This window comes from Cataglyphis hispanica, chromosome 4 (genome assembly GCF_021464435.1).
Source record: "Cataglyphis hispanica isolate Lineage 1 chromosome 4, ULB_Chis1_1.0, whole genome shotgun sequence".
NCBI lineage: Eukaryota > Metazoa > Arthropoda > Insecta > Hymenoptera > Formicidae > Cataglyphis > Cataglyphis hispanica.
Genome location: NC_065957.1, coordinates 847,461 through 862,821, shown reverse-complemented (window position 1 = coordinate 862,821; position 15,361 = coordinate 847,461). Strand labels below are relative to the sequence as shown.

The 15,361-nt window shown below is 28.0% G+C and overlaps 1 protein-coding gene across 6 annotated transcripts; it reads right to left on the bottom strand.

Annotated features, from left to right (window-relative positions):
- Positions 1-734: 734 nt before the first annotated feature.
- On the bottom strand, positions 735-14,119 carry LOC126848928 (glutamine--fructose-6-phosphate aminotransferase [isomerizing] 2-like). Of its 6 annotated transcripts, none has more exons than XM_050590287.1 (15): positions 13,856-14,119; positions 9,570-9,677; positions 8,936-9,025; positions 8,666-8,809; positions 7,846-8,012; positions 7,513-7,654; positions 6,524-6,547; positions 5,092-5,112; positions 3,397-3,554; positions 3,081-3,320; positions 2,810-3,008; positions 2,466-2,710; positions 2,237-2,392; positions 2,027-2,155; positions 735-1,145 (listed from the first exon to the last, which is right to left on the bottom strand). In XM_050590287.1, the coding sequence occupies exons 1-15, from the start codon at positions 13,860-13,862 to the stop codon at positions 900-902; spliced, it is 2,076 nt and encodes a 691-aa protein (XP_050446244.1). In that variant the 5' UTR covers positions 13,863-14,119; the 3' UTR covers positions 735-899. The 6 variants fall into 6 exon arrangements, with proteins under 6 accessions (XP_050446244.1, XP_050446246.1, XP_050446247.1 ...); XM_050590289.1 differs by having other exon boundaries at positions 5,092-5,109; XM_050590290.1 differs by lacking the exon at positions 5,092-5,112.
- Between the last annotated feature and the right edge of the window lie 1,242 nt (positions 14,120-15,361).

The window sequence follows — 15,361 nt, the reverse complement described above, 5'->3', positions numbered from 1 at the left end:
TGCACATCATATATATATATATATATATATATATATATATATATATATATATATATATATACAATATATTTATGTGTGTGTATATTACTTTTAACTAATAACTAATAACTTTTAGCGATTATGATAAATTTTATTCTTTATTCTACCAATTTCAAAATTCTTTTCCTATAAAAATTATTAGTTTACCATATCCTGGCAGATATTTTTCAGATTTTCTCTTAAGAATCTTTAAGTTAAAACAATTGTTATTTACTATGTGGGATATAACTACAATATAACATGTTACATTACATGTTACATTTATGAGAGGAAAATTATAATTATATTAATCGATTATTCATCGATAACGCTTATGCACGTAATGCATGTAATATTCAGTTTCATTACACTTAATAATAACATTAATATGTTTACTGAAATTGAATCAAATATTAAAAAGCTTTATACTAATTTATACGTTATTATTTCAGTGTATATTTAAATGGTTAGGAACTGCAAATCTTGCTCAATTTAACGTTAGATTTCGTTAGCAGATCCTGTTCTTGCAGCCAATCTGCTGTCAGATGTTTTAAACAAATTTTGCTGGCGAATTACAAGCATAGATACAGTTGATATTAATTTACTAGCAACTTCTGAGTGAATTTGTTGCTAATCTACTATCGCATTGAAAATTGATAATATATATCAAAGTCAAGAAAAGGTCATTGACGGGAAGTATTCTAATGCATTAAAGATATATTTAATGTATTTATTATGTCAATGATAATGTTTTTTTTCTGATCTTTGTTATGTTCTTATTTTATATGTGACCTTCGTATGGCTTAAAAAATTTTGTGGCAACATTTCGTAGTGAACTTGTGATATATTCCGAAAATCAATTTTATAGATTCATATGATCTTTACTCAACCGTGACTGACTTCGCCAAGTTTCTCGGACAATCGACATTACAACCACGCAAAACCGCAATATGGAATGACAATAGTTGCATGGGAATAACGGTGAGAATTCCTTGCAAGCAATCGACTGTTTTGGGTATCTCGAGAGCCCTATCAGCAAAAGCTTTCGTTTCCTCATCTCCTTCCTCGCAAATAACGATCGGTTTGCCATCTCGCGCAGTAACTTGCTGCAGTGCGTTCATGCATTTCTGCAAAATAAAATATTAGACTAGACTAATAAAAAATAATATATTTTTATATCCCTTTTAAGTTTACCTCGCATATAATAATCCAAGATTAGATTAATGGATACTTTAGATGGAGATTAGTATTTGAATGTTTAAAATATACAATTTAAGCATATAACATATATATTGTTTATATGTTTCAATTGTGTTCATTCAATTCATTTAATTAATGGTATATTTATAAAACAAAAAAAGAAAATTAAAAGAGAGTATTCTTCAATCTTACATTTTTAATATAACAATTATTAAATTGATTCTACTGGTCTCTCCTAATCTCAAATATATCTCAAATATATATAATATCATAATCCAACCAATCATGTTTAATAAAAAATTTTGAAGTGATTCATCGGTCTCTTAGAAATAAGAGTTAGATCAACTTTAATCGAAATAGATAAATAATTTTAAAAAATATATATAAAATTTTTTTTGTCTTTTTTTTTATTTATGGAATAAATTATGATTTTGCATAGAAATAAAATTTCTTCAATAAAATATCTACAGAAAAATGTTTAATCTAAAAATTTTGGACACAAAAATACTATTAAAGTTATTAAAAATAATAAAAAAGACTCGCATAAATCAAGCTTGCGTATAGAGACCAACATTATTTGTAGTAAATATAAATGAATATTTAGATGATAAAAATAAAGAAGTAGAGAAATGCATAAAAAAAAATTTTTTGCATCGTATAATTCTCACTTTCATATTTTAAGTGATAAGTTATCTAACTTTGTGAATTCTTTTTCATGAAATGTATCATAAAAAAAGAAAGGTAAAAAGCTAAAATAAATATATTTTTATAACATAATTGATTATTAAACATTGTTTAATAAGCTTACCACGTATACCGGATCTCTCATTACGATCATAATCACCGGCATAGAATCGTCAACAAGAGCTAATGGACCATGCTTTAATTCACCAGCCATAATTCCTTCACTGTGCATATATGTCAATTCTTTCACTTTCTGCAATTATAAAGGAATTATTTATATTATAATAACATCAACTGCAAGGAAACATATTCTTGCTTCTTATTATGAACTTACGAGTGCGCCTTCCATACATGTAGCAAAATTGTATCCACGACCCATAATCAACAGAGACTTATGTTGAAACAAAGATTTCGCCAACTCTTTTACTTTATCGTCAAGCTTTAATACTTCGCGAATGAGATTATCGAGATTTTTCAAACCTTCAATAATCTAAAAAATATGTGAATAATTAAATTAGATTTAAATTTTAAGTAATATAAATATTAAACATAAATGAACGTACTTGTAGACGTCTCGCACGAAGAGAGATTCTATCCTCACTCATTACTAGTGCAAACATCACGAGAGAAATAAATTGCGAAGTATAAGCCTTGGTACTTGCCACACCAATTTCAGGACCGGCATTAATGTGCACACCACAATGGGACTCACGACAAATACTACTACCCACCGTATTAGTTATACCCACAATAAGAGCTCCACGACTTTTACAATAACGTAGTGCCATTAATGTATCAGCTGTCTCGCCTAGCATTAATAAGAAGAAACAGAATAACTTATTATTACTTATAATCTCTTTTACTACCTATTAAAATCATATAAAGGTGATCCGATTTATTGTCTTACCCGATTGAGAAATAAAGAAACAAACGTCATCTCTAAAGACCGGCGTATTGCGGTCCAAAAAATCGGACGCAAGTTCGACCATCACCGGCAGTTCTGTCAATTCTTCGAGTAGTTGTCGCGTAGCTATGGCAGAATGATAGCTGGTACCACAGCCAATCAACATGAGACGTCTGCATCTTTTGATCTCGGGGATATAATCCTACAAAGATTTAGTATTAATACCGTTTCTTGAAGCTAAATGTGTAAAAGTAATTTCTTTTGCAAAAGTTACTTTAATTCCGCCTAAAGTGACAGAATTATCTTGAAAATTCAAGCGTCCTCTCATGGTGTTCACAACTGACTCCGACTGCTCGAAAATTTCTTTTTGCATGAAGTAATCATAATTGCCCTTCATAATTTGCTGAATCTCCATCTTTAATGTCGTGATCTCACGAGCGTGAGGATCGTCCATACAACGACGAAGACGATGAATGCTCAATGCGCCTTCTCTAACTGCTGCAACATCATCGTCCTGTCGACAAAAAGTATATTAGATAATCCTGCGATATTGTCTAAAAACTGAGATAATATATAACATCAATTCGCACTTCCAGGAATATCACACGATTTGTGTGCTCGATTATGGCACTCGCATCAGAAGCAAAAAAATATTCAACTTCTTTGTCCTCAAGAGGTTGAAACTCGGACGTGCTCTCGCTACGCGGCATGACCGGAAGGTCTGGGTTTCTGCCATGCGGCCGGTGATCTGCGTAGAAGTGAAAATTTTAGCAATGTATTTCTATTTTGTGAAGCAAAATATGAAAAAAGTCTTGTCTTTAAAAGAAATATTCTCTTAAATGTAATTTTAAAAGCAGAATTGTGAAACCAAACAAAATATTATGTTCTGCTGCAAAGTTTATATTTCATTCGATTGAAACATTCTCGAAGTTATGAAAATATAACAAACACATTATGTTAACAAGAATCACTTGTAATACAATGTTATAAAAAATATAATATATTATTAATACAGAGTATTTATATACAGATAAAAAATCATATACAGAATGTTTCAGAAAAGCAAACTTTAGGAGTATACAGTATTTACCGTAATAAAAAAAAAATCATATAAACATGAATCTGAAAACGCTTCCTTTTCAATTTATAAACTTTTTTTACGACAGACTGGCAAGTATATCTGTCAAGAGTTTCAAGTAAAATTAAACAGATTGTACAAAAAGAGTTTATAATTTGAAAAGTCAGTCCATCGTAAAAAAAAAAAAATTGTTTGTAACTCGAAAAAGAAGAGTTCCCGGACTTATATTTATATGACTTATGTATGTTCTATTTTTTATCATTACGATTAATACAATATGCTTTTAAAGACCTATTTTTAAAATATTCTGTATATTAACAACATATTTATACATTACTATATCATTGTGAGTAGAACGAAGGATATCTTCTTATTTTACGACTATGTTAGTGATAAAGATTCAAAGTTCAGCTAAGATATTCAAGATTAAAATAATTAAATATTAATTCAAATTTTTCTGTATTATTTATTACACATATAAATTAAAATAAAATAAAACTGTTATGTTTTTTTTCCTATTTTCTAAGCCCCACACCAGATTGGCATAAGATGTAATATCATATATACAATATAATATCCATAGAGATAACCATAGCGATCATCATAAAAAAAATTCAGATTTTTATAGTCTTACAATACCTATAAATATTAACAATACCCAAATGTTAATGTGCAGTTCGCTGCAAGATAATGATAATATCACCGTGACAAAAGTTAATATAAATAATGCCGATGCCATAATATAATAATGATCATCAAGACGCATGATCAGTAAAGCTATTAATGGGCTATTAATATATCCTTATTAAGCAGGTTTAAAATAGTACTCATTATATAATTAATTGTACATACTTTTCTAATAATGAAAAAAAAAAAATAAATTTCGATAGGTATTATATGATTCCTTATACGAATGATATTTGCAATATGGATAGGTAAAAAATGGGAATAATTTGTAAATTATATACCTTACACACAGAATGATTATATAGAAAGACGATTATGACAGACGTGCTGCAAGCATGGCGTTATTGCCCATCATCCATTCTTATCTTTATGCACGAAGGTAGGCAAGACATCCAAGCGCTTATTCAAGTTAGAAAAGAATAATTATGTTTATTTATTATAAGTAAATTCATAATTCTTCCATAAGACAAAATAATAAAATACAAGAGCAAGAAAGCTTAAACTTAACATGAGATATTACCTTGAGACGATGCTTCACCTTCTGCACAGAATGGGACGCGGGAGGAGAAAAACGAGAAAGAAAACAAAAATGATTAGCGCACAAATAATGCCGCAATAGTAATAGCATAACAAAATCAATATAAATTCAATATAATGAATAAATATTGCGTGGCATAAAGAACGAGCATTAAGCGCACGCGATGAGTATTAAAACAATACGAAAAAAGTTTGAAAAAAGATATTATTTTTTTCTTCTTAGATTCTCATAATTTTTTGAATGACATTTTCATTTTCCAAAATATTTATCAATTTTTCTTATATATATCTTTTTGCAAACTTCAAAATTATGTCATCACAAAACACATATAATACGTCGTGTAAAAGCCGCAAATACATAAATTATCGATATAATCAATTTTTATAAATTAAAAAAATCAATGAAAATTATATATTAGCTATGTATATATATAAACTTATATATTAATTATCTAAATTCTGTTTATTATAATAAAATATCACACACACGCGATAGTATTTGAGATATAATTATTATAAATTTATTATATTTTAATTATTTAATATCATTTAATTATATAATATTTACATTTTAATAATATTTTTTTATAAAGATTATTAAAACATTGGTTTTAATTTCCATAATAGCGTGAAACTTTTTTATATTTAGAAAACACCTCTCTGCATTACAATTTTTTGGATGAGCGCATAGAGTTGCGCTCTTTCTTGAAAAATATCTTAAGAATCAAAGACTTTCTCTAACTGATTTAAAATGCAAATTATTGAGAACTTTACGTCGCTAAATATATCTCAAAATGTAATTGATGATGAATGTAATTGATGATGAAGTTTCCTCTTTTATGAATGTTCATTGATTGCTTGAAAAAATATCTTTATAAGTTATTATGATAAAAATCATTAATTTATTTAAAAAAATATAAAAATTTTGTCACTTAAATAAGATTTGCGTCATTCATGATTCATTTGGCGTAAACACAGAAATATGCCAATTAACGAGCGAGCGAATGTTATTGTGTTAAAGTAAGAAAACGAAAGAATTAAAAACGCGATCTTGCGACCATCAAGATCAGTGAATATAGCAAAGTTTCGTAAAAGACAAACAAATGCAAAAAGTCATGAAAAATATTGATTTATAATAAATATAAATATTAATTACTGGATCCTTTAATTATCGGAATTTGCGACAAAGTAGCTCGATGGTTCAATAATAATAGATAAATTAAGCGACACAGACGCATATTTACACACACATATATAAATACATTTATAAAGCGATATAACCACATCGACGAGTAGCATTTCGATTTACATACCACATAGAGATATCGTGCTCTTTTTTCATTCTCTCATCATTATAGTGAGAGATCCAAGGCGAGAAAAATAATCAAGACAAGTTTAATATAGAATGTATATACCTTTGTTTGTGTAGTGAAGATCATCTGATGGCGTAAAAGTAGTAGAACATAACCGCAAGGTGTTCATGCAAAAGAAATACTTGTATAGTAATCCACATTAAATTCGCACGGAAAGAATGCAGCACTATTTCTAAAAATTTAAGAAATAGATAATAGGAGTATTTAGATTAACAATCATGCATTTGAACTTTCTAGCAATTACAATACAAAAATAAAATAAAAAAAAGGTATAAAACAAAATTGCAAGCAAAAAAATATTAATTATAAACAAAATATTTTATATTTACATCTATTATTATATTTAATACTATTATTATATTTAATACTATCGAATAGTATAAAAAATAGATCAAGAGAGAAAGAGAAGGAGAAACTACTTTTTAGCCTAGAAAAATGTTTTACTTGAACATATACATGATAAAGACTCCCAATATGCGAATATGCACCAAATACTTTTTTGATAACAATATCAGATAATATTTCAAAAATATTTAAACGATCGCCTAATATAATATTTTTAATCTATCATATTTATACGATCAAAATGCAAAATGACATAAAATCGAATATTATTTAATTACACGAGCGCCAATTTCTTTCCATATCGAATAAATCACAGTTTGGATTAATGGAAAAAGCACATGCTTATGTTAGTTATATCAGCCACTTTTCTTTTGAAAAATGTAGAATCGCGTCAGACATAGAATCAACACACTGAAGGTAAATTAATTAGATCCTTAAGCATTACCGCTTTCGCGTATCTTCGCCAATTATTGCAGAGGATGATGGATGTATATTTAATATTCTTCGCTTCTAAAAATGCTCGAATTTTTATATTGGTACGACCGATATTGAAGCATCGACAATTCTAATTTCGAAATTTTCACATGATGTTTGACGTTGATCAAAAATAATTCTTTGATCTCTTCATGCTTACCGTACCACAATATGTATAAATCGAAATTGGATTCTCGATGCTTTAAACTTACCTTTTCCGTACAAAATAGGCACATGATCGGTAGCCAATCTCGTTTTCGTCTTGATACCAACAAGAAGCGGCGATCCTCGCCTTGTAGCCACACATTCATCTGGGAAGTACTTGCTTTTGAAGCAAAGAGCAAAAGCACCTTCCTAAAATGTTTTTTATATTGTTATCTCTCTTTCTTGTTTTGAATTTATTATTTTAATGAAAAGTAAAAGATAATAGAAAATTTTTTATTTTAATCTAAAGTAAAAAATAATAGAATATTTTTTATTTTAATTTAATTTATTCTATTTTTCTATTAAAAAAATTCTTTTTATCTTTCCCTCATAATTCTTACCAATTGCTGAACAACTTGCTCGACGAGTTCACGAAATGAGTACGTAGGATGCTGTACCCATAGATGATGAATCAATTTGGCAATAACCTCGGTATCAGTGTCGCTCTCGAACACGTATCCTCTCTGTTGCAGCAGAGTTTTGACTTCCTTATAATTTGTCACGATACCTACATTCAAGAAATTATAAAATTAAAAATTATAATATTGTAAAAAATTGCAATATTTTAGAACGAAACGCATTCATTATACAAACTTTATCAATGAGGGCTTCTGTTGAGTCTTATTTTAGAAAAAAATATTTGAGACGAAAATTGTATACTATCGAGAAGGACATGAGGAAGTAACATCGGTTTAATATTATTTACAATCTCTTTAAAATCACATTAAGAGCAACTTGATTTCTTTTTAATAGAAATTTTTTTCACAAAATTTTCATTTTGTCAAGCCAAAATCAACATTTGTAGTATATGGACATTTTCTTAAATTTGTAAATAGTATTGATATATTTGAGAAAAAAGAAAAAATCAACTTTGAAAAACATTTTTAATCTTTTATCCAATAAGAATTCAATTTTGAAAAAAAACGTAAATCTATATGTCCTCTCTTGAGAATTTTTGCTACAAACCGCATAATTTGAATAGAATATTTAATTTTGAATAGAATATTCTGTTTTATTTTGCAATTTTACTTCATAAAGTGAAAGACAATCTCATTTTTTTAAAAAGCGATTATTTTTTATACCCCCGTTGAGAACTTTTCATTTATTTATGCTTTTTTTTCGTTTAAAACAAGATCTTATATTATGATATAAAAATATTACCATTATGAACAACGACAAAGGCATGCTCATTATCGGAGCGTTGAGGATGAGCATTCACCTCCGACGGCACACCATGAGTCGCCCATCGCGTGTGAGCGATACCAACGTGGCACTGAACTTCCGATTCGAAATCTAAATTGGTACCTGCGAATACACATTAAGAATTTTACATTGCGCGCAATTAGTCATACGCGGTTTTTTTTTCCATGACAATAACAAATAGAAAAAATATGCGAAATAGTCTCCCCATCTGAAATTGCAGTCACTTACGGCAAAATATCTCCTCCTCGAGAGCCTTAACTTTTCCCTGCTTCTTGATAATCGACATGTCCTTGCCATCCGCGCAATCAACGGCGACGCCTGCAAAAGAACATTCCGTAAAAAACTTTTTATGACTAATATGTCGTGTCGCTTTATTTATTTATTTGTTAGCTTGCGCGAGAATGTATCAACTTTTCCTTTCTCTCTTTGTTAGAAACAGGTTTGCTAATCAAGACGAGGACTGGATAAAAAGAGAAAAGTAGTCGAATCGGAATTTAATATAATCTTTTTTACTACAGTAGATATAGTCAATGACTTATATTTGAAAATGCTTTTTACATTCTTATTCTTATATTCATATTTTTGAGAGTGAAACATGATAAAACCATTATTTCAAACTTTCTTCATAACATATGAGGCAAAAAAAAAATCATGAAACGTATTATTAATAATCTTCGAATATTTTTTGAAAAAACTTTATAAATTATAACATTCTTTTCTATGCATTTTAGTTGCTAGGAAAGATATATTGCATATCAAAATTCTTTTACTACTATTCAAAACATTTTCTATTTTTCCTCGCTTTTCGCAAATGTGTATGTAATTTTACATAAGAAAAAACTTTTGCGATTAAAGATTTTACCTGCAGAATCATATCCGCGATATTCTAATCTTTTTAGGCCAACAACTAACAGTTCCAAAATTTCCTTCCTGTTCTTCGGCGTCATATAGTTCAGATAAGCGAAAATTCCTGGAAATTCAAAGATACATAATTTACTAATTACTCGAATGTCGATATATGATAAAAATGTGATCGTATTCAATTATCATTGAGATATCATTGATAGTTAAAGATATTAAAATCCTTCTATGTTCATGTATATATATAAATCATGTATATATATATATATATATATATATATATATATATATACAATAAAATTAACAGATCATCTGAGTTTTATAATGGCTTTCATTTTCGAAGATTGCATTCACGACAGAATACAGAAAAGTGAGGAATTCGATTTATTCAGGAGTGCAAAAAAACTCACAAAGAGAGAAATCATGGTAAATTTTTTTATTCTATTTTTATTAACATACTAATTCACTAAATAAAAATGCAGACGTAGAAGTATATGTCAAGAATGCAAGATGCAGAAAATTATAAATGTAATCTTGTTTTTAAGAATAAATTACCCATAAATATCCAATTAAATTAAATTTATATTTTAATATTTTGTTTTTTACTATCTATTTTTACTATATATTTTATAAATAAATCCAGCGTACAATCATTGTTGCTATAAAAAAATATCAAAAGAATAATTAATTACGAAAATGCAAATAAACTTTGCATTCTGTATATTTATTAAACAATAAATATAATGCATATTATAATTTATTAGAATAAAGATAAGATACACAGTTATTATTTTTAACACTTTCAATTATTTTGCAATTATATTGTATTTTAAATATATTTATTTTAATAAATAATACTTCAAAAAAATGTGCAATTCTGAAATAAACAAAATTGTATATTGCAAAAGATATAATCCCGTCTTACACTAAATGCATGCAACATATAACCGGACCGTATATCTCTACGCAAATCGTCGAATTGTAAAAAAATATCTTAAATTTAAATTATCAAGTTATTAGATCTCAGTAATGATTGAACGGATTAAATTTTTAATAGATTTAGCTTATTTAAATTTCAATTATATAACAAAAGATAAAAAAAAATTTGAACAATGTGATATATATATAATTATATTTCCACTGCACAATATTTATTTACATTGAAAAACAACGCTTCGATTATTTGTAAATTAAAAGCAGTTAAATAAAAAATCTACACTAATTATAAGTCATATTATTCACATAAAATTTGATAAAAATTGTTAATAATGGATTTTCAAATTTAAAATATAACAAATCAGAAATAAAAGTCATTTAAAGGGATCATATTACTTAGCAGTATTAAAACAGAATTTATACCAATATTCTCTACATCTTTTGTTGTAAAAAAATTTTATTTTCATTTACCAGTTATTTGATAATTTTTAAACAAAGAACTTTAATAAAATAATAAGAAAAACAATATATTACGAACATAAAATATGATTGAACAATTTATGTATTTGATAATGGAAATGTATTTAATGAAACGTTTATACACTTATAGTGCTTCTTCAGACATATATGTATATACAAGTTATAATAAATTGAAATTTTTAATTAAATTGAAAGACAAATATAATAAAAAAATCATAATCAAATCACTAAAGAGTTATGTCCAAGTAAAAACTAAATAGAATTTTGTCATACACTCTCTGAAAATCGAATTTCAATGTTATAATTGTTATCTTTTCCTCCTTTGTTTATGAATTGTAAATCATTCATCTATACAGTTATTACTGGTGATTAATGTGTATAATTAAATCGCTGTCTTCTGATCAAATATTATATATCCAAAATATCTTTGGTATTATTTTATATGATTGGTCAGTGTATAGGGCATCGTTATTGATTGCTAGGCGTTAAGTTTTAAAATTTTGCTTATGTCAGACCTGGATTAAAAATTTACAAAAAATGATACATCAAGGAATAATATATTGACAAAGAAATGTTTTTCCTTTTATTTTGAAATAATAAAAAATTTCGAATACTACAATATAATAACTCTATTTGAACTATGCAATTATTATCTGAATTTATTTTTTGCTAAAATCATAATGACAAAATTATCAAAATTGTGTTGCTTTATCTTATATAAATAATTATAAAATACATATTAAATTTTATAAATCTTCATAATTACATACGAAATAAACTGTCAATATCGCGCAATGAATCTGACGAGCGGAAAAGATTAATTATTTTTGAAAAATTTAAATTCAATAAGCATCTTTACGTAGTTTGTAAACGCAGTAAATAAAGTACCAAAATATAATAATATAAAAAAATCAATGCAATATTAAAATATTAAACACACACAAAAGCGTAGTATAAAAATTATAATATATTTTCAATCTTTTGTACTATATATTCAATAATGATTTAAATATCCGAGTGCTTCGAAAATATCTAAAACTCGAATATCGGGCAGCTGAATTTCTACGAAATAGTTCAATCTCACGAAATCAAGAAAATGATAGGAAGGATCGAAAAGAAAGAAGTCGCGTCCAAAGGTGAATATTTCTGCTAAATGTCATATGCTAACTATGTTGCTGCACTCTCCCAGGTTTGCGTACCACGAAAAGCAGACTTTCACTCGACCAAACCGATCGTCGTCGACATTTCCTCATATCAAACCAGAAATTACTTCTCACCAACAAGCATATTGTAATATACTTACATTTATTATGATATTTACATTTTAAATATATATATATATATATATATATATATATATATATATATATATATCAATAACATATTTTATATTCTGTTTGAACAAATTAGAATATTCAATTATTTAGTTATTGAATTATGAAATGTTAATTATTAATATCTTTGATCTTTATTTTGAAATAATGTAGAAGTGATAATCAATACTGCGCTCATAATACATTAACCGATACTATGTAAGCAGGTACATGTATCATAAATTAAAGAAACGTGTCTTAAAATCATTATCAAACCTGTCATTATCAATTGCATTTTGCATTAACTACTAACGTGATAAACTAATCTAAAAGACATAAAACAAAAAAAAAAAACTTATTCTGTTTATACTATATTCATCAAATATTTTATTTTAGTATGAAAGCTAAAATATAATTATTAATAGAATTATTTAATACAAAATTCTATATCACTATATATAATATATCACTATATATAATAATTTCTTTCTTTTTGCATTATATCTAAAATGTCAATAATTAAGATTTCTGTGTCCTGCAACTATATATATTTCTACCACAATATATATACCTCGTAAATCTTTTTATAATTATTTTAATATTGATATATATAAAAATAATAAGGAGAAGCGACTTATATATTCTTTTTAAAGCAAAACAAAGATGATTTTCTAATTTCTGAAAGTGCCTTTATTTAAAACAAAATTGTTCTCATCAAGATATTTTTTTCAAAATCGAGTAACTTTTATCCGAAAGATTTTTCTATTAAGCATACGTTTCTTAAAGAATTTAAGTGAAAGTGGCGATTTCTAATGACTCACTCTATATATTAAAACTATTTTGTTACTATAGGCAATAAAATTTAAACATTTATGATGCTAAGCACACTACTTATAAGATAAATTTAATTTTATGGAACATTTACAGAACAATAAGTATATCTTTTCAATATGTTTTTCGCTTACAGGAAATAAACGAATATTTTTGATAAGCTAAATACTAAGAAAATTTTTATAAAGTCTTAGATTAGATAAAAGTTTATGAGTTCAGAGCAATAATCTTATTCATTTACATGAAATATATTTCATATGAATACAGACGATCATATGAATTTCATGTAATAACAACAGAAAATATAATAACATATTGTTGATGGTATTAATCCTCTTTTAAAATTTAGCTTTTCTAAACTTTTAAATTCATTCTTCATATAATACATAAGTGTAAGAGAAATAGTGCACTCAATGAAGTTAAGGCTTTTGTTGGTTACTCTACTTCTGCTCGTTATGTCAGTTGACAATACAATAATTAAATGTATATCGACGTGTAGTAACCCGCCTAAATTCATCGCAAATGTTTTCACTGTGTAGCTTTCTGAACGTGATAGTTGAATAGAATGTGATAACAACATTTGACCTGACGGAATCTACAATCGCATAACGTCTATATATAACGAATTCAATTCGCCGTTCATCAACTGCGATGTCAAGCCGGTGGAGAAAGTCGCGACAGTGTTTACGCATGATACGTGAGTAGGTACGAAAAATTCGATACTTACCACACATGTTATCGAGATTGTTTTATCTGCCACGTATGTGAAAACTCGAGAATAAAGCGAATGCGTAAGGACGAACGGACGGTGAGAGGTCGATAGAAGTGGAGCCGAAATGTCACACTCGTTTAATATCCGGCGCGTACTGCTCCGAAATACAGTCTGTGCTGTGCGGCAGCGTGTTTGCAACTCTTATGACGTGTGAACAGCAGCAGCACTGTCAATTCGTAGGACACAATGGTAAGAGGACGTGGGACGTGGGACGTGGGATCCCCACCCATTGATGTCAGAATGGAGATTCTCGCGCACGCACGCAACATGCGACATGTAGTGAAGAGGATAACGCACACAAATGAAAACCGTATACGTGTGATGCGCAGAACGCTCCGCGCATTCGGATAAAAGTTACTCGATTTTGAAAAAAATATCTTGATGAGCACAATTTTGTTTTAAATAACAGCACTTTCAGAGATTAGAAAATCATCTTTGTTTTGCTTTAAAAAGAATATATAAGTCGCTTCTCCTTATTATTATATATATATATATATATATATATATATATATATATATATATATATATATATATATATCAATTTTGTACATACGTACATATGCACATATTTTACATGTATTTATAAAATAGCATAAATATTTTAGTATTTTAAGAATTTTTCTAAATAAATTTTCTAAATAAATTTCTAAATAAATATTTAAAGAAAATATTTAATAATATACTGAAATATAAAAAATGTTATATATGAAATATAAAAAAATTGTTGCATATGAATTCAAACGCGATAGACTGAATATTTTGAACTCAATCAATATATATATATATTGATACTCATAAATGTTATCACGTTATGTTATACTTATGCAGCAGATATTGTTACACAGGGTGTCCGAAAATTCGCGCAACACCCTTTAAGGAAAGGTAGAGAGTGTTATTCTGAATAGAAAAGTCCTGTACCATTTTTCATAACGGCAATAAAGAATTATTGAGTGAAGTCTGGGCTATCATCGCCGATCTTCAGCCGGCCGCACGTCGGTGAGCCGTCATAAACATCTGAGCGCTCACGCACACTACCAGGCGCGCGGCTCACCGACCGTGTGTCCAGCTAAAGATCGGCGATGATAGGCCAGACTTCACTCAATAATAACTCTTTTGTTAAGCGTTATAGAAAAAAATGATACAGGACTTTTCTGTTCAGAATAACACCCTCTACCTGTCCTTGAAGGGTGTTGCGCAAATTTTCGGACACCCTGTATACAATATCGAAATAATCGAAGAGACATCAGCATATGTTTGTCGATTTGTATATTGGCTGCTGCACACAAGACGCGGCAATGTTTGCCGCACGGGAAAAGAAGATGCAGTAGCCAATCAATGTTTTGCTTTTGTGGAAAAATTGTAAGTTGATTGGCTACTGCGTCGCCTTTTGTCGCGTTCTATGTACAGGAGCCATCATGACTTCTGCGCATAGGACGCGAAAATACTTGCCGCGCACCAAA

Bases quoted from the DNA above. Each gene is read 5' to 3' on its own strand.
- LOC126848928 (XM_050590287.1), bottom strand. The intron at 8,013-8,665 runs GTAATATTTTTA...TCTTGAATGTAG, and splicing joins CTTTGTCGTTGTTCATAATG to GTATCGTGACAAATTATAAG. The intron at 3,555-5,091 runs GTAATATCTCAT...ACTTCTACGCAG, and splicing joins AGGTGAAGCATCGTCTCAAG to ATCACCGGCCGCATGGCAGA.